This window comes from Alosa sapidissima, chromosome 9 (assembly GCF_018492685.1).
Source record: "Alosa sapidissima isolate fAloSap1 chromosome 9, fAloSap1.pri, whole genome shotgun sequence".
Lineage (NCBI taxonomy): Eukaryota > Metazoa > Chordata > Actinopteri > Clupeiformes > Clupeidae > Alosa > Alosa sapidissima.
The window spans coordinates 15,156,186-15,174,485 of NC_055965.1; the positions used below are offsets into that span (position 1 = coordinate 15,156,186).

The 18,300-nt window shown below is 41.0% G+C and overlaps 1 protein-coding gene across 5 annotated transcripts in view; it reads right to left on the reverse strand.

The window, feature by feature from the left end:
* The window catches only part of LOC121718292 (B-cell receptor CD22-like), a 31,315-nt gene that overhangs the window by 11,782 nt on the left and 1,233 nt on the right, over positions 1-18,300 (reverse strand). For 2 of the 5 annotated variants that reach the window (XM_042103247.1, XM_042103249.1), the window contains exons 2-8: positions 9,660-9,983; positions 4,885-5,229; positions 4,563-4,817; positions 4,125-4,394; positions 2,490-2,571; positions 2,279-2,333; positions 1,638-1,864 (exon numbers count right to left, since the gene is read on the reverse strand). In XM_042103247.1, the coding sequence (XP_041959181.1) occupies positions 1,638-1,864; positions 2,279-2,333; positions 2,490-2,571; positions 4,125-4,394; positions 4,563-4,817; positions 4,885-5,229; positions 9,660-9,983 (1,558 nt within the window). Of the gene's footprint in view, positions 1-1,637; positions 1,865-2,278; positions 2,334-2,489; positions 2,572-4,124; positions 4,395-4,562; positions 4,818-4,884; positions 5,230-9,659; positions 9,984-12,346; positions 12,411-12,581; positions 12,630-18,300 lie in introns of those variants that run through there. The other 3 variants (XM_042103248.1, XM_042103251.1, XM_042103250.1) reach the window with 3 other exon arrangements.

The window sequence follows — 18,300 nt, forward strand, 5'->3', positions numbered from 1 at the left end:
AGATGAGCATTGCGCATAACGTTACAACTATGTTGACACGATAAAGCTAAATGCCCAAGAAACGTCACATCAGAAAGGTTGTACAAACGCAAAATTACACTTAATGACAGCTTGTTCGTAGTGTAGCCTAGTGCTGCCGAATTGAAATGGGATAGGCAAGGTTTATCTTATATTAGACTATTATGTGTGGCACCTTAATTGGGCTTTTAGCCTCTTTTAATTTATTTGATGAGGAACTGATAAAAACTGAGCAGCAGAAAGCTGTCATAGTCGATACATAAATAGTTTATTATTATAATTAGGTCATTAATACTATTACTTAACTACTATTACTGTTATTACTATTATTATTATTCGGATGTGCCAATAATGTAAATCTGAGTCTGAAAAGTTGGCTACAAACAGTCTACACTGCTGTAACCGCAGTTGCTGCTATTATTAATTGTTAACTTCCGGGAACTCTTTGAGGCTTCCATGAGCCGCCATTGTTGGAAAAAAAATGATGTTTTATAAACAAAGTTCGGGTGGAGCCTTCGGGATGATTGACAGCAATAGGTAGGCCTATTTAAGCCGACCTCCTTTTCCATACGTCACACGCTCCGACGTTCGCGAAATCATCCCCCCTCCTCCCCCTACTCCTCCATTTCACCAATTGCCCTGTTACTCATCCTCCTTACACAGGGGGGTGCAAGCGGTCATCGCTCTATCGCGATATCCGCTCCAGGCACTCCAGGACCACGGACAGCTACCTTGCCAAACACGCACTTCTCCCATACATTCTAGTCTAGCTGAAGCAATCATATAGAAGGGCGAACTAGTGAATGGAACATTAGCGTCAATGGAGTTGTCGCAACCCTACCTTTATATGGCTCTGATATGATAGCCTACATTACTAGCCTGGCGGGCCATCCTATATCACTGAAATGTATAGTCTGGAATCGACCCATTCACCTCGCTTAATTCAAGGGGCGGGCAGAGAATTGTCTTTCAAACTGCCTAGGCATGCAATAGGCCAGCGCTACGACCAATCAGAACAAACGGAGCCAGTCGATATATCAAACTTTTACCGTATCCGGTCGGCAAAGCGGCAAATACATCCTTCTTCGAAAGGAATGACTTAAGTGCATTGTGTTGCTCAACTTTCAAAGAAAAGCACAAGTCCAACTCCTCCAAAGTTGACGCCAACGCCGATTCAAACAACCGTTCTTCGTTCGCCATAGCCACCTTCCTTGTTGTTCACCGCCGCAGGACTGTCGTCATCCTGTTAAGCCCGCCTTAAGACTCTCTAACAAAATAGAGCGCTGTGATTGGATGACGTCCACGGCGTCAGCCAATAGAAATCCCTATGGTTTGCTACTAGACGTACAAACTGAGCAAATCAATTTGCCGCCACTAGGGTGCGTCTAGATTTCTAGGCTACTACATTAATGTACCTCACAGACAAAGCACTCTGAAGTTTGAGTCTAGCAGTGTTGGTTGTTGTGGGAACAGCTGCATTTTGGTTGTGTATGTTTGCATTTAAAAAGGTGAGTAAAAGTGTAAAAATATTACCTACGTTTCTCTCCTAACAAAACACTACAGATATGCCACATTATGTTTGTGCATTAAGTTAGTATGATGAAGGCAAAACTACTCACTGGAAAGTGTCCTTTGGTCTGGAGAAATTCACTGAAGCGTACTGAACGTCCTCCTGTGTTGTTTGGGTGCGAGGACGGTGAACATCGGCGTATGGGCCCACCTCTGCTTTGTCCGAGCCCTTGAACTTAATGCTGGCATACTGGACGTCATTGTCTGCTTTTGTGTTCCGGCTGCATGAGGGGTCGGAGATCAATACGTTGTTGTACACCACACTTGAGTCTGCCTGCTGGAGGAAAAGAGGAAGTTGTCCAAACAACAACTAAAAAAGAACAACTAATTGTAGGCTATCTAGCTCCAGAGTTGTAGGCTATCTAGCTCCTAGAGTTTAGCTTGGCCTTTGGACATTTTCTCACTGAGATTACACAAGTTGAACTGCTCTGATGAAACCAGGCTACCTGGAATCTATATTTCTTTTCACAGCACAACAATGCTGAATATGTCAGCATATTAGTAAGCTTCTGGCAGTGGCAATAAGGCATGCCTTTTAGGTAACTAGCTCGCTAGTGTTAGACCAAACATTTATAGTGCTGCATTGAGATAATAATAATAAGGATAATTGTACCTGAATCTATCACGTGTCAGTGATGTTTATGCTGTCATTGATTAGTTTGTTTGACGGTCTCTCTTTAGCACGGCTCACCTGTTGCGAAATCGTTGTGCTTGCTGTTATGGGAGGAGCGCTGGATTTTTGCTTGCTGTTGTGGAGGACAAGGGTTTAGGGCCAATTTTCATGAAAAATCAACAAAATTAACGTATCATACCTTATCAGTGTTTTTAAAACATTATTATATTGTTACCATAATGACTGTTGTTCACATATAAAATGAATGTGAAGGGAAATTATTTCTCACCTCAGCCATAGAAGGCCCAGAAGCAGTAAAAGAGCTACTACAATAAGGATTCCAATAGCTGCATACTTAGCCAAGCCTTGCCCTGTAAACAGAATATTTAAGTACACTTAAACACAATGTTTAAAGGTAAACTATGCAGTATTGGCATTTTCCTTACTGTTTTCTCAGTTTTTGCTTCTTTTTCACTGTCATGACGAATGTCTGAGAAACTCCATCGCTACCTTTTTCTAGCCAGTGCCTGGTGTGTATGTGTATTTGAATGCAGTAAAGCAATTCGTTACACTCGCCAGCCCACAGTTGCAAGGGTGGTATTTCCGCTCACTAGGGTGAAGCGAGACGGCCACCATTCAACCCGAAAAAAGTCATATAACCATTCCAATGACTCTGAAGCTGTTAAATTAAGGTAAATTAAGCTAAAAAAAACGTGCATATTAAGCTAAAAAATAATACTGACCAATCATTACCCTTATATTTTAGTCCAAGTAGTGGGCTTGGATCATGAACCTTTGGAATATGAGACAGGAGAGCTAGCGAGCATGCTAGTAGTTCTGTTCTGTACGGTGTTTACTCCAAGCTCCAGCATGTCCCTGTTTGATCAGTGATCAGTTTTTCAATCACTCTCGTCTCCCTTTGCTGATTCAGCACGATTGAGTTTTGGTTGTCTTCAAGGTCATAGAGAACTTAGGGCAACACAATGGGTGTGTTCGAAACGGGAGACAGCTGCCTACTGCCTCCCTCCCTACATAGAGAGCTGTCTCACTAGACATGACTTTGGATTAAATGCATCTTTTAAAAATGAGCGTAGCACTCTAGAATCTTTTGTTAACACTACGGTATGACGTTAGCAAAGTAAGCGTTAGCGTTAAACTAAATTAGCTTACGTAAGCTAGCAAGCCAACGGTATAAATTAGTTTTACGGCCGGCAGATATATGAGACCAGACGCTATTAATGGTTACAACAATGGCGTAATCAGATAGTAAATTGTTTATTTCTAATCTGTAATCTACTAATCTAAGCAAAATAAGGTCACACAAATGACATTTTAAACAGATTCAGCAGCCATTACCAATGTCATCCGCCATGTTTGTTTACCTTTCACAGCTGTTTCAGACGTTGCCGCAAGGGATTATGGGTAGGAGGGAGCATGAAGTGTGCATCGATGCTGCCTTCAAAAATGACCGTTATTTGGGAATTCTAAGATATCTTAAAAGGCAGCAGAATTTGTTTTTTCGTTTTCGAACCGCACTTGCTGCCTTGCTCCCCAGTTAGATATCTTAAAAGGCAGCAACTTTACCCGTTTCGAACACACCCAATGACAATGTGGTGATCTGCTGTGGGAGAGGGAGTAGGCTAACACATGTGAATGCTATATTATGCTATGCAACATGCAGTTCCTTACCTACTAGCTTTTTTACTTATCCATAGTAGTATGTTTACTTGCTCCAAAAAGGAGAAAATAATAATTTATCATGAGAGTGCGAAACTCACTCTGACACACTGTGAGGAAAAATCTGAAATCTCAGATTTTCTGAGTAAAATGAGTATTCTCTGTAAAGAGAATAGGCTTTGTCATCATTACAGAGTTTATGAATAACAGTATGCCAGTGAAAAACAGTCTCGAGAGGTGATGTTACCTGCTATTGGCACTGACACAGCAGCTGAGTGCTGTTCACCAACACTATTCTGTGCAACACAGTAGTAGAGTCCACTGGTCTCATAGCTGATGTTAGCGACAACGTAACTCTGGCCTCCTCCTAGCAGTGAGATTTGAGTTCCCATCTTCCTGTACCAGGTGTAGGTGTGTACCGGTGGATTGGCATCACTCCGGCAGGTCAGATTCACCGACTCACCCAACACTATTTCACCATAGTTATCCACAAGCACAGCGGTGTTCCGTGGTGCATCTGCCAACAACAAGATCCAAAATAATATTCAGACTTTTTTTCATTTATCTATTCAATTAATTTCAAAGGCATTTTTGTCACTTATAATCAGTTTAACCTTTGTTGACATTCTTAATGACATTACATTTATTTAAACAGTTAACATCCAGTAGCTGCTCTCTCACATACATCTGACATCTAAAGCAGCCTCAGGTGATTGATGTTGTTCATGTCCTCTAACAGCACAGGAGTAGCTGCCTGTATCCTCACTGTTGACTGGGCTTAGGTGGAGGGTGTTGTTGATGGATCTGTGTCTGGTAGGCTGTGTGTTCTTGTACCAGATGAAGGTGGATTTGGCCTTAAGGTTGCAGCTGGGTGTATTACAGGTCAGTGTCACATTGCTTCCCTCGATAACTGTACCAGCAGTCATTGACACCTGCAGATCTGCAAAAATGGCAGGGGTTATGCTTTATTATTTATTATAAGTTATGTTATATTCTAAGTTACTTACCTGTGACTGAGATTGTCACCACATCACCAGAGAAGGCCCCTCCTGTTTTGTTTGTCAAGTATCTGAATCGATATTGTCCTGAATCACTTTCTCTCACGTCTCTAATTCTCAGAGTGCAGTTATGCTCCTCAGTACTGAGATGTTCCACTCTGCTCTCGTAGCCTTCCTCCAGACGCAGGTCTATAGGATCCTGACGCTTCTTATTCACTCTGTACCAGAGTGTTGTGATGACTGTCTGGTCTGTGGGAAATCCGTATGTGCAGGTAATGTCCACCGTTGAGCTCCTCAAGACACAGAAGCTGGTGGACGAGTAGAACACTCCCCAACAGTCCTTACGTGGAGCATCTAAATCAGAAGATAGGATACATTACATCATTCAACTTAACTTTTTACTCTCATACTCACACACAATTACATCTTGGGTCCTATGCTCTTCAGCCTGTATATGCTCCCATTGGGTGACGTTATAAGAAAGCATAACATCTCTTTCCACCTCTATGCAGATGACTCACAGCTGTACTTGCCTCTAAAATCTAGGGACTCCATACAATCTCTCCTGGTCTGTCTTGAAGACATTAGAATTTGGTTGGCTAACAACTTCCTCCAGCTAAATAGCGACAAGACAGAAGTCATCATTTTTGGTCCTCCCAAGGCAAGATGCATTGTAGTGCAAAATTTAGGTCACCTCACCCCATTTATCAAACCCTGTGCCAGAAACCTGGGTGTCATCCTCGACATCCTCAGAACAATCTCCCACCTCAAATCTTTCCTATCTCACAATGACCTTGAAAAAGTTATTCATGCCTTTATTACATCACGGCTGGATTATTGCAAATCCCTCTACCTTGGCCTCCCCCAGGCCCCCAAGTTCGCAGCTGGTCCAAAATGCAGCTGCGCGTCTTCTAACTGGCACCAGGAGGCTTGAACATATCACCCCTATTCTGGCCTCCTTGCACTGGCTCCCAGTTGTTTTTAGGATTCAGTTTAAAGTTGTATTATTTGTTTTTAAGGCACTTAATGGGCAGGCCCCAACCTACATCACCGACCTTGTACAGCCCTACTCAGCCCAAAGGTCCCTGAGATCCTCAGACAAAGGACTTCTACATGTGCCCCGCTCACGGCTCAAACAGAGGGGTGATAGAGCCTTTGCAGTTGCCGCTCCACGTCTGTAGAAGCAGCTCCCCCTGGATATTAGATCCGCTTCCTCCATTTCTGCCTTCAAATCCAGGCTAAAAACCCATCTTTACTCCCTGGCCTTCCTTGTTCCCTAACCCTGTACTTCTGCTCATCCTATGTCTGTGTTGTGTGCCCTGATATTGAAGGTTTCCTTATATTTATGTTTTATGTTCTTATGACTATTGGCTCAATGTGTTTTTCTGTATTATCTGTCGTAGTCTTCATCTTTAGTTGTCCGCTGTACAGCACTTTGGTCAGTTTATGCTGTGTTTAAATGTGCTTTATAAATTAAACTTACTTACTTACTTACAACACTTCTGAACACACTTCTGCTGCTCTTACATAACTTGCACCACTATGCCACTTGCATACTTAGGTCAAACAGAACTACCCCATTTATTGGCCTGACTTTTGCACTATTATATTGACTGTCTACTGTATGCACAATTGCACATTTTCAACTCAAATTTTGCTGCTCTTATTTTCTTCATTGTATGTGCCTTCTTATTTTTACTTTTTATATTGTTTACTTGAATGTTATGTTTGTCTGTGGACCTAATTGGTCAAATATGTCTTGTCTCCACCGTGGGATAGTGAGAAATGTAATTTCGATCTCTTTGTATGTCTTGACATGTGAAGAAATTGACAATAAAGCAGACTTTGACTTTGATCTGAATCAACCTGATTTATCTAATGTTTCTGATACTGACAATCAACCTAACAGACTCCAAAGTTAATGTGTTATCATGAACCTTTACCTTCATCCATTTGAGTGTCCTACAATACGTGTCGATTATATTTCAAGTACAGTACAGTACATTGTCAATTATATTTCAAGGCACAACAGGGTATTGAACCTACAACTATTCAGGCTACTGCATGCTAGCCCAGCTCCTTATAGCCACTACACTACCACCGCCCCAATGAATGAAGATTAAAATGGGTCTGTTGGTCTTGGCTAAGTTAGTGTACCATAGATATTCCCTAGGTTCACAGGGTCCTATTCCCAGATAGCATGACCAAGCTCCATATGCTAGCCAGTTCTATAGTCCAATTTCCCAGGGTTTTATGTCCTGTCTAGCATAGCATATTATTCAGGCAATAAAAAAGTTTCCCAACCCTGTATTCGCTTAACACAATATGGGTAACTGTGTTTGTATTGGCCAGCTCTGCTATATAGTGTGTGTGTGTGTGTATATATATATATATATATACACACACACATATATATATTACATGATGGTTGGAGTGATGGCAAAAAACGGGGTGTCTAGAGTCTAGAGATTTCAATATCTTTCATCCTTATACATGTTTTCAAGCCAACGTAGGCCTAGTCTTTAGCTTCCACCATTGTGGTTGAACCTTTTGGTTACTTCTGCAAAAAAAGAGGGGGTTGGGCTGCAATAATAGCTCACTAGCACAACAGGCATGTGGCAAGCCGATTGAGCATTTATTCTGATATCTTGATATCAGGCATAATTGTTATGTACATTTTTGTCAACTAGTTAACTAGTGAGCCATGTTTGTGTGAACTAGTTAACTAGTGAGGGCCAAAATATGCACACTAGTTAACTAGTGGGAGCCAAAAGGGTCACTAGTTAACTAGTGATCACATTTTAGCTTCACTAGTTAAAATGCATACCAGTCAGCTAGTCGAAGGCTTTTGGGTCTCACTAGTTAACTAGTGACAGCCAAAAATGTGCACATGTTTACTAGTGAAGGCAAAACACCTCACTAGTTAACTAGTTGCAGTAGGTCAATGTCACTAGTTAACTAGTGAACCATAAATGGCTTACTAGCTAGCTAGGTGATGGCAGTAGGCTCACTAGTTAACTAGTTGATGCATCATTTGTCCAAACTAGTTAACTAGTGAGGTCATAAATGTATACTAGTAAACTAGTTCAAGACAAAATTCACACTAGTCAACTAGTGGCACAGAATTCAAATTAGGAGGCGAAGAATTCTGGAAATTGAGGCTTTCTATTGGCTCCCTATGTCCAAATAGAACATGCAAACTAGTGAGACTTCAATTGTTCCACTAGTTAACTAGTGGACAAAAACGGTCAGCTTGTTTCTCTTTTTAGGTGTAACTAGTTAACTAGTGAACAAAATATACATGCCACTAGTTAACTAGTAAGGCCTACAACACCCTCACTAGTAAACTAGAGGGTCTTTTTGCCTTTACATGTTAACAAGTGACCATTTTGGCATCTCACTAGTTAACTAGTGGGGCTGAAATGGCCTTCACTAGTTAACTAGTGGGCATTTTGGAGCACACTAGTAAACTAGTGACACTTTTTGCACCTCACTAGTTAACTAGTCGAATGGAAATTGCCATCACTAGTTCACTAGTGGGTGTTTTGGTGCACACTAGTAAACTAGTGACACTTTTTAGACCTCACTAGTTAACTAGTGGGCATTTGTGTCTTCACTAGTTCTGCCTTCACTAGTTTACATGTAAGTGTCACATTGAAGCCAGTAGTTTACTAGTTAAAGTTCCTTTGGCCAGCATGTTAACTTGTGTGCCACATGCAAAAGTTGTGGGTGGGATTTTGTGAAATTCTGCGCTGTGATTGGTTGTCATGTTCTTTTTGGACATAGGGAGCCAATAGAAAGCCTCAATTTTCAGAGTTATCGGCCTCCTAATTTTAATTCTGAGCCACTAGCTGACTAGTGTGAATTTAGGCTTCATCTAGTTTACTAGTATACATTTATGACCTCACTAGTTGACTAGTTTGGACAAAGGATGCATCAACTAGTTAACTAGTGAGCCTGCTGCCATCACCTAGCTAGCTAGTAAGCCATTTATGGTTCACTAGTTAACTAGTGACATTGACCTACTCCAACTAACTACTAACTAGTGATACCCAAAAGGCTTCAACTAGCTGACTGGTATGCATTTTGGCCTTTACTAGTTAACTAGTGGACATTTCTGGCTCTTACTAGTCAACTAGTGAAGCTAATATGTGTTCACTAGTTAACTAGTGGGCATTTATGTTGTCACTAGTTAACTAGTGTGCACAAACATGGCTCACTAGTTGACAAAAATGCCTTGCATGTTGGACTGATATCAAGATATCAGAATAAATGCTCAAGCGGCTGGCCAAATTACATAGAAGTTAACAAGTGGGAATTTGACATTCAGTAGTCAGCTAGTAAACATTTTTGTACCTTACTAGTTGACTAGTAAAGTATAGAAGTCTTTAAACTAGTTAACTAGTGCACATTTCAGTGTCCACTAGTTAACTAGTGAACATGCTAAGCATTACTAGTTAACTAGTAAGATATGAAACATATGAACTAGTTAACTAGAGAGAATTTGGGCCTTACTAGTTAACTAGTGAGCATTTTGGCTGTCACTAGTTAACTAGTTCACACAGAAATGGCTCACTAGTTAACTAGTGGACAGATATGGCTTGCATGTACATGACAATTATGCCTGATATCAAGATATCTGAATAAATGCTCAATCGGCTTGCCATACAGGCATCACCACAGCACCCATTTTATACTGGAGCGAAATACACTCTCACTTGATCCTGGTATAAAACATTTATTATTACAATTAAAACTATGAACCAAGCAAAAAGTGTACTTACCTGAAACACTGAGAGTAACTCCATTCTTGCCTTGTAAGGTTGTGGAAGACTTGTCGGTTGCTGTAATCCTGTAGTCATATACACCAGAGTCGCTAGGAATCAGATTGTTTATCCTCACTCTACACTTAGAGTCACTTGAGTCATACTCAATACGAGGTTCAGATGCTTGTAGACACGATGAATTTTTATACCAAAATCCTGCTTTAAAATAGTAATTTTGTGGAATTATGTAACGGCAGGTAAGGAGCACTGAGGAGCCTGTGAGAGCACAGGTGTTCTGAGGAGAGTAGGTCACAGTGAGGGGTAGTGTTTTGGCATAAAGACCTGAAACACAAACACACTCATCATGGACACATACACACTCATCATGGGTGCACACACTCTCTCTCCATCACTCACTGACTAGCTCACCCATGCACATACTGTACATGCTCACTCTCTCTCTCTCTCTCTCACTCTCTCTCTCACACACACACACACACAAATTTAATTCATTTATTTGGGATGACCAATACTGATTACAACAACACAGCATTCCAAATATTAATAATAAAGAGCCCATTTGTGTCTCACACAGCAACACAAACACTGTGCAAGTGCTTACAGCTTTACAGGTAAATCAGGATAAATACACATTATCAGCTAAATCAGTGTATAAATAGATATGATCAGCTAAATCAGTGGATAAATACATATTATCAGGGGTAGAGGTGGCCCCGCCTTCTCCATACATGCAGACTGCCTATGATGGCTGACACAGAGCAGTATTTGGCTATTTGCTTAGATTTTGTCTTGTTAAGTCCAGCAATTTGCAATCCTCTAACACAGAGTCTATGAACATGTCCAAGGCTACCATAAATAAGTACAACCATTTGTGTGCTATAACCACCTACTGAAAGAGCATGAGTTAATGGCTGGTATTATTAAAAAAAATCTGAGAAACACAGGTCCATGTACATGTCAAAGCAACAACCCACTTCCAGAATCACAACAGTTTTTAAAAGATCATCAACAACAACAATGTCAGTAGTGTTTGGAGAGTCTCTGAGAACACTTTCTAGAGAGTAATCATTGAAGTGTGTGAACCAGTTCAATTCTATTTTTTTGTTTGTATGTATTACACTTTGTCCATATACTCTGCGTAGTTCGTTGGTTGTAATATCGACAAGGCGATCGTGTCGGGCTATGTAGAGTGCTTTATGCTGGACACCGTTCATTATGTGCGCGGTCGATTCTATTGTGCTGTCGTTGTAGAAGGCAAAACGCTTCATGACGTTGTGGATACCACAGGGAGAGGTTATACTGAGTGGGGAGTGCTTGCAACCTAGCTTTAATGACAAATTGTTGAATGCCTGCGTTAACAGATGGGTTATGTAGTGCCGAATGTGAAACTGTCCGGTCCGCGCACTGTAGACATGCGAGTTTGCCTTGGAGGCGCAGGTTCACCCAGTGATTGCGCTGCTGAGAATGGAAGTGTTGGAGGATCTCATACCTGCATGTCCGGCTGTTCAGCTTTTTGCTGGTTTTGTCATGGTGTAGAGTCGCTTCAGCATGCACATTTAAGTCCATGATTAGCTCCTCGCTGACGTTTACCTGTCCACCGCTTGTGCGTATCCAATTTAGCTGTATGTTATTGCTGCTACACAGATCGTTTAGATCAGGCCAATCTGACCGCACTCCAAACCCTGTGGCCCTGGCGTCCAGTTTTCCACTGGGTTTCTTTCTGAAGCCCAGGAAACCTAGTTCTCCATGAGGGGCAAGGGGGATCTTACGTTTGGTTAGGTCCAGTAGCAATGTCGTTGCACGCACAGTCGGGTCGTCGTTATTTAACATATGCAGTAAGTGACTTATTCTGGTGGCTATATAAATCCATTCAATGTTAGGGATTCCAAGTCCCCCCTCTGATTTGTTCATGAAAATTATACTCCTTGTTGTGTGTGTGTTAAGATTTGTCCATTTCCTAACAAGCTGCACTGTCTTATTGTTCAGTTCTTTCAAAGTTTTTTTGGCGATGTGAACATTGGAAAACAGGTGTTGGATTTTGGAGAGGGCTATGTCCCGAACTGCCTGGAGTTTCATACAGGTCGGCAAGGGGCATTGGTCTATCAGATCCAATCTGGCAGAATACTCCTCACAGATATCTCTCACCTGTTCCTGCCATTCACCCGCCACATTAAACTTGTGTCCGAGATAGCTGTAAATTTCGTGTCTTGCATAGACTCGAATCTCGCTGCCGGCTATTGTGAATGAGAGAGTGTGGTCATATTTAGCCCTATACCACCTGTTGCCTCCGCTGCGCCATTCATAGAACACTGCGCATTTGCTGTTCTTAACTTCAAGCCCAGACCATTGCAGGAAGCGATCGGTGTTTGACAGCATGTTAGTAATTACGTTCTCTTCTCTTGATACGAGGAGGACGTCATCGGCAAAGGCCTGGACAGGGTTTGGGGATGTACTGCCGGGCGGGGCGAGTAGGCATAGCCATACACACACACAAACACACACACACACACAAGAAGCCACATTTAACCTAAACGACGCCTGTGTGTGTTTGCATGTTAATCAAAACCTTCATGAGTTAGCTTTTTCTGGATCAACAAACTGACGCACACTTGAACAAACATGAGATGGTAAAGCAACCCAAGCAAAATATCAATACACAATATAATGTAGGCTACTGTACATACCAAGTGTGCATAACAGCAACATGATGCATCTGATTCCATGCATTTTCTTGGGCATAATGTAAACCTGCCAGGATGGTCATGCATTTTAGAGGAGCCTTTTCACTGGCTAATAGGCTCACAGTTTCATTCATACATCATCATCACTATAATCATCATCATCATCTCAACTCGACGATACGTTTTTCACTTGTCTATTCATATCAATTGAAATAAGAATGTTTGCGTTGTTACTTACCCCAGTTGATACTTCGTTTTGTGACCACAGTGGAACTTAAGAGGAACTGAAAATGCAGCTCTGAAAGAAAAAGGAGGTTTATTAGTGTTCTGCTGAGGTCATTTTCTACTTCCTCGTTTCACTGTCGCTCACTCACTCACTCACACACACTCAGAGATACAGATCTACAGTGATGGTCAAAAGTGTTGGACTGGCACCCATGCTAAAGTTGAGTAAAAAGGGGAATATAAAATCATCTTTTGGAAATTACATCTTAATGCCTTAAGTAAAAAATGAGGAAATATCCAACCTTTAAGGACACCAATTTTCTTTGTGAATGAATAATGTATCATAAATAAATACATGTTCTTCCTTAAAATATAGGCGTCATAAGTATTGGCACCCCTAAATTCCCTTAGAGGCAGGCAGATTTTTATTTAATGGCAGACAGTTATTTCATGGCCTTTGGAATGAAAATAGCCCCACATCATCACATACCCTTCCCCATACCTAGAGATTGACATTATTATTATTGTTATTTCAGTTAACCTATTAGCTGGTTTGATGCTCATTGAGCTCAAAGCAAATCAAACAGGGCAGGGCAAGCTGCCACTAATGATGTAAATGCAAAAGATCCTATCTGAGATACCCGGCTCTGTTCCTGTGATGCTGAAAGTCAGTTAAACTAATTTGATGTTGTTTTAAGCAACTGAGTGTTTCTTGGCTAAGGGTTTGTGTTAGCTCATAATGTCCACTGCTGCAGCATTATATTACCCCTTCAGTAAGTATGCCCTTGTTAGTCATTAGCTACCATTTGAATTTGTTTCCTTCTTCATCACAAGATATCTCATGACCACCAGGCCGCTCAGCCAAACAGTGTTTGTGAATAAGATCACCACCTAGTGATGATTACCAAGGAACTGTGCAAGGGCCTAATTTAACAAAGGTGCACCCTTACGTGTTACAATGCATAGGTGGAAAAGTTGGGTTTGAGTATTTTCATGTGTCACTAAAAGGACCCGATATAAAGGTAAAGCCGCACGTCTTACTTATTTGTCATATATAACCCTAAGTTGGCTATTTAGGCAGGTCTCCCCATTGGAAGTTGATCAGGGTTGCACGGGTTCAGAGGTATTTTGTTTATGCCTAGGCCCTGGCAGTATGGCTAACGTGCAGATGGTTTTAGGGTCAGTTATCATGGGAAATCAACAAAACATATAATACCATATTATATATTTACCACATTATTGTATTGGTTCCATAATGACTGTTGTTTACACACACAAAAAGTAATTTAGAGGAAAATGTTTTCTCACCTCAGACACAGAAGGTAGGGGAGCAGCAGGAGAGCTACTACATTAAGGCTCCTAATGGCTACATACTTAGCCCAGCATTGCCCTATAAACAGAATCACAATGTTTCACAATAGTGACCAATAAAATTACTCTTTTAGCTGAACAGTAGTATTAGTCAAAGTAGTGGGCTTGGATCATGAACCCTTGGAATATGAGGCAAGAGAGCTAGTGAGCATGCTATTAGTTCTGTACTATATGGTGAAAGGGAGTACGCTAACACGTGTGAATGATCAGTTGCTTGCATGTACATGCCTTGAAACCATACAGTTCTGTAATTGGTACCCACTTGCTTTTACACTAGTCCATAGTAGCCCGTTTACTTAGGACTCCAAACAGGGAGAAAACAATCATTTGTCATAAGAGTGCACAAATGACTCCGACACACTATGATTGAATAATCTGACAAAAGGTGATCTTACCTGCTATTGGCACTGACACAGCAGCTGAGTGCTGTTCACCAACACTATTCTGTGCAACACAGTAGTAGAGTCCACTGGTCTCATAGCTGATGTTAGCGACAACGTAACTCTGGCCTCCTCCTAGCAGTGAGATTTGAGTTCCCATCTTCCTGTACCAGGTGTAGGTGTGTACCGTGGATTGGCATCACTCCAGCAGGTCAGATTCACCGACTCACCCAACACTATTTCACCATGGTGATCCACAAGCACAGCGGTGTTCCGTGGTGGATCTGCCAACACAAAGACCAACAATTACATTCAGACTGTTTTTCCTCTTATCTATTCGGTCCATTTCAAAGGCTGGCCATTTTTTGTCTCATACTGTATAATCAGTTTAACCTTTGTTGACATTCATCAGCTACATTTTATTAAACAGTAAATATCCAGTAGCTTCTCACACATACATCTGACATCTAAAGCAGTGTCAGGTGATCGATGTTGTTCATGTCCTCTAACAGCACAGGAGTAGCTGCCTGCATCCTCACTGCTGACTGGGTTTAGGTGGAGGGTGTTGTTGATGGCTCTGTGTCTGGTTGGCCGTGTGTTCTTGTACCAGATGAAGGTGATGTCGGCCTTTAGTTTGCAGCTGGTGTCACAGGTCAGTGTCACATTGCTTCCCTCAGTAACTGTACCAGCAGTGAATAAGACATGGAGATCTGGAAAAATGTCAGGGGTTAAAATCTCAAACCTTTATCATATATTATAGCTTCACTGATGTACTTACCTGTGATTGAGATTGTCACCAATCCACCAGAAATGGCCTCTCTTGTTTTCTTTGTCTCGTATCTGAATCGAAATTGTCCTGAATCACTTTCTCTCACGTCTCTGATTCTCAGAGTGCAGTTACGGTCCTCAGTGCTGAGATGTTCCACTCTGCCCTCATAGTCTTCCTCCAGACGCAGGTCTATAGGCTCCTGACCCTTCTCCACCTCTCTGTACCAGAGTGTTGTGGTGACTGTCTGGTCTCTGGGGAATCCGTATGTGCAGGGAATGCACTAGTATTTTATTGACTGTCTACGCACAACTTCAACCAAATTTTGCTGCTCTTATTTTTTCATTACTATATGTGCCCTCTTATTTACTTATTTACTTACTTTTTTGTTTACTTGAATGTTATGTTTGTCTGTGGACTTAAATTGGAAAAATATGTCTTGTCTTCACCGTGGGATAGTGAGAAACGTAATTTCGATCTCTTTGTATGTCTGGAACATGTGAAGAAATTGACAATAAAGCTGACTTTGACTTTGACTTTGACTTTGACTTTGATGTCCAGTGTTGAGTCCCTCAAGACACAGAAGCTGCTGGACGAGTAGAACACTCCCCAACAGTCCTTACGTGGAGCATCTATATGGAAAATAGGATACATTACTTTATTCAACTAAACTTCTTACTCTCATACTTACACACAATTACATTCGGCATAATTGAAAGAACCTCCTTCCCTCTGGTAGGCGATACAGGGGGCACTGTTCGCCAAAACCAGCTGACAAAAAGACAGCTTCTTCCCCCAAGCAGTCACTCTGTTGAACACTCAGAAATAGCCCCCACACCCTTACACTGAACAAAGTCAAACAACACGGTTCTGCTCATCTACCTCATCTATACTTTCATCTTACAATTACAATATTGTTATTAATACATAATCATTGCACTGAACTGCCTTGCACTATATTTATATTTATATTTAAATCTTAAATCTCAGTCTATACTGATATTGCAGTATTCCTACCCTCTCTTCAATTGTATATTGTATCTTGCCTGTACCTTGACAACAGGGGACAATTGCACTACCCTATCCCACTATTTATTGCAAATGTACATACTGTATTTCTACTTATACATAGCCATATTCTACTGTTCTTCATTCTATTCTTACTGTTCTGTTTTTATTCTTTATGTTTTTTTTTAATTTTTTACTCTTATTAAGTGAGTGTTGTACTTTGAGAGCAACGATTAACCTGAGTCAAATTCCTTGTTTGTTTATGCAAACCTGGCCAATAAAGCTGATTCTGATTCTGATTCTGAAAGGTAAGAAGCTCAGCAGCCCAGTAGTCCATCAGTTCAGACTCAAATGTTCGAGTGCTAAAATGAAGACTAAAATGGGCCTGTTGGTCTTGACTAAGTTAGTGTAACATATACATATTGGGTTCATCCTTACTGTGTGTTCCCAGGGTCTTATTCCCAGAGAACATAACAAAGGTTCATATACCCAGTTCTAGGATCCAATTACCCAACTCTGTATTCACTCCACATTGTGTGTGTGTTACCCAGCACTGTTTTCAGTTAGGCTTATATTAAATGTTTGGAGTGAAGGGAAAATAAATGGGTGCACATCAGGGGCATCTAGAGATATTCAAAAAACTAGATGTACCGCAGAGCGGTACAAAATATGACCGCCGCCCAGTCCAGCACATTTTTTCCACAAAAACAAATCACGCTGAAAGGCCTATATGATTCTAACTGTCTCACTAAATTGCATTATCCACATTCAATTCTCACTGGTATCTGCTAGACAACAAGTACCAAAACATGATTATTTCATAGATTTCACATGTAAAATTCATTTTATACAACCCCACCTCCATCTTGCCTGTTCATAATTCTGAGAAATTCTTGATTGTTTGTGTTATGTTTATGTTATGTGTGTGGGTGTGTGAGTGTGTGTGTGTGTGTGTGTGTGCGTGCTTGTGTGTGTGCCTGCCATTGTTGTTGAACCTTTTGTTTACTTCTGCGAAGGAAGTTGGGGTTGGGCTGCAATAATAGCTCACCAGCACAGCATACATCAACCCAGCACCCATGTTTGTATACTAGTACAAAATACACTCTCACTTGAATCTAGAATAAAACATTTACAGTTATAATTAAAGCTATGAACCAAGCCAAAAGTGTACTTACCTGAAACATAGAGTGTAACTCCATCTTTGCCTTGTAAGTATGTGAATTTGGTCGATATAATTCTGTACTCATATACACCAGAGTCACTAGGAATCAGATTGCTTATCTTCACTCTACACTCACAAGAGTCATACTCAATACGAGGTTCAGATACTTTCACACATGTAGGATGTTTCTGACCATCGATTTTACACCAATATCCTGATCTAAAACTGTAGTTTGGTGTAAGTGTGTAATTGCAGTAAAGGACCACGACTGAGCCTGCGAGAGCACAGATGTTCTGAGGAGAGTAGGTCACAGTGAGGGATGGTTTGGCATAAAGACCTGAAACACAAACACACTCATCATGGGTGCACACACTTTCTCTCTCCATAACTCACTGACTAACTCACACACTCAATCAATCAATCAATCAATCAATCACACACATGCACACACACTCAATGAAGTCTGTGTGTGTAATGTCAATCACAACTTTCATGAGTTACCACTTTCAGCAACAACATTATTAAACACAATTATTAAAAATGATGCACACTCCCACAAACATAAGATGGTAAAGCAACTCAAGCAGATTGACAGTATACAATATGATATACATACCCGGTGTGAACAACAGCAGAATGATGCATCTGATTCTGTGCATTTTCTCGTGCATAATGAAAACCTGTCAGGATGTTAATGTGTTTTAGAAAAGTAAATTGTCTGACTAATGGACTCAAGAGTTTTATTCATGTATCACCATCATAATCATCATCACCATCTCAACTTGGCAATATGTTTTTCACTCGTTGATTCAAGTGAATTAAAAGAAGAACGTTTGTGTTGACACTTACCCCAGCTGAGACTTCATCTGTGACTACCATAGTCAGTATATATCTATGTGTGACTACAATGAAACTTCAGAGGAATGGAAAATGCTTAGAAAGGAAATGGACGGTATAAGTGCTCTGTTGAGGTTATTTCTACTTCCTGTGTGTCTCCTCTGCTGCACAGAGGCTGAGGACCTCAGTTCACACATACCCACATGTG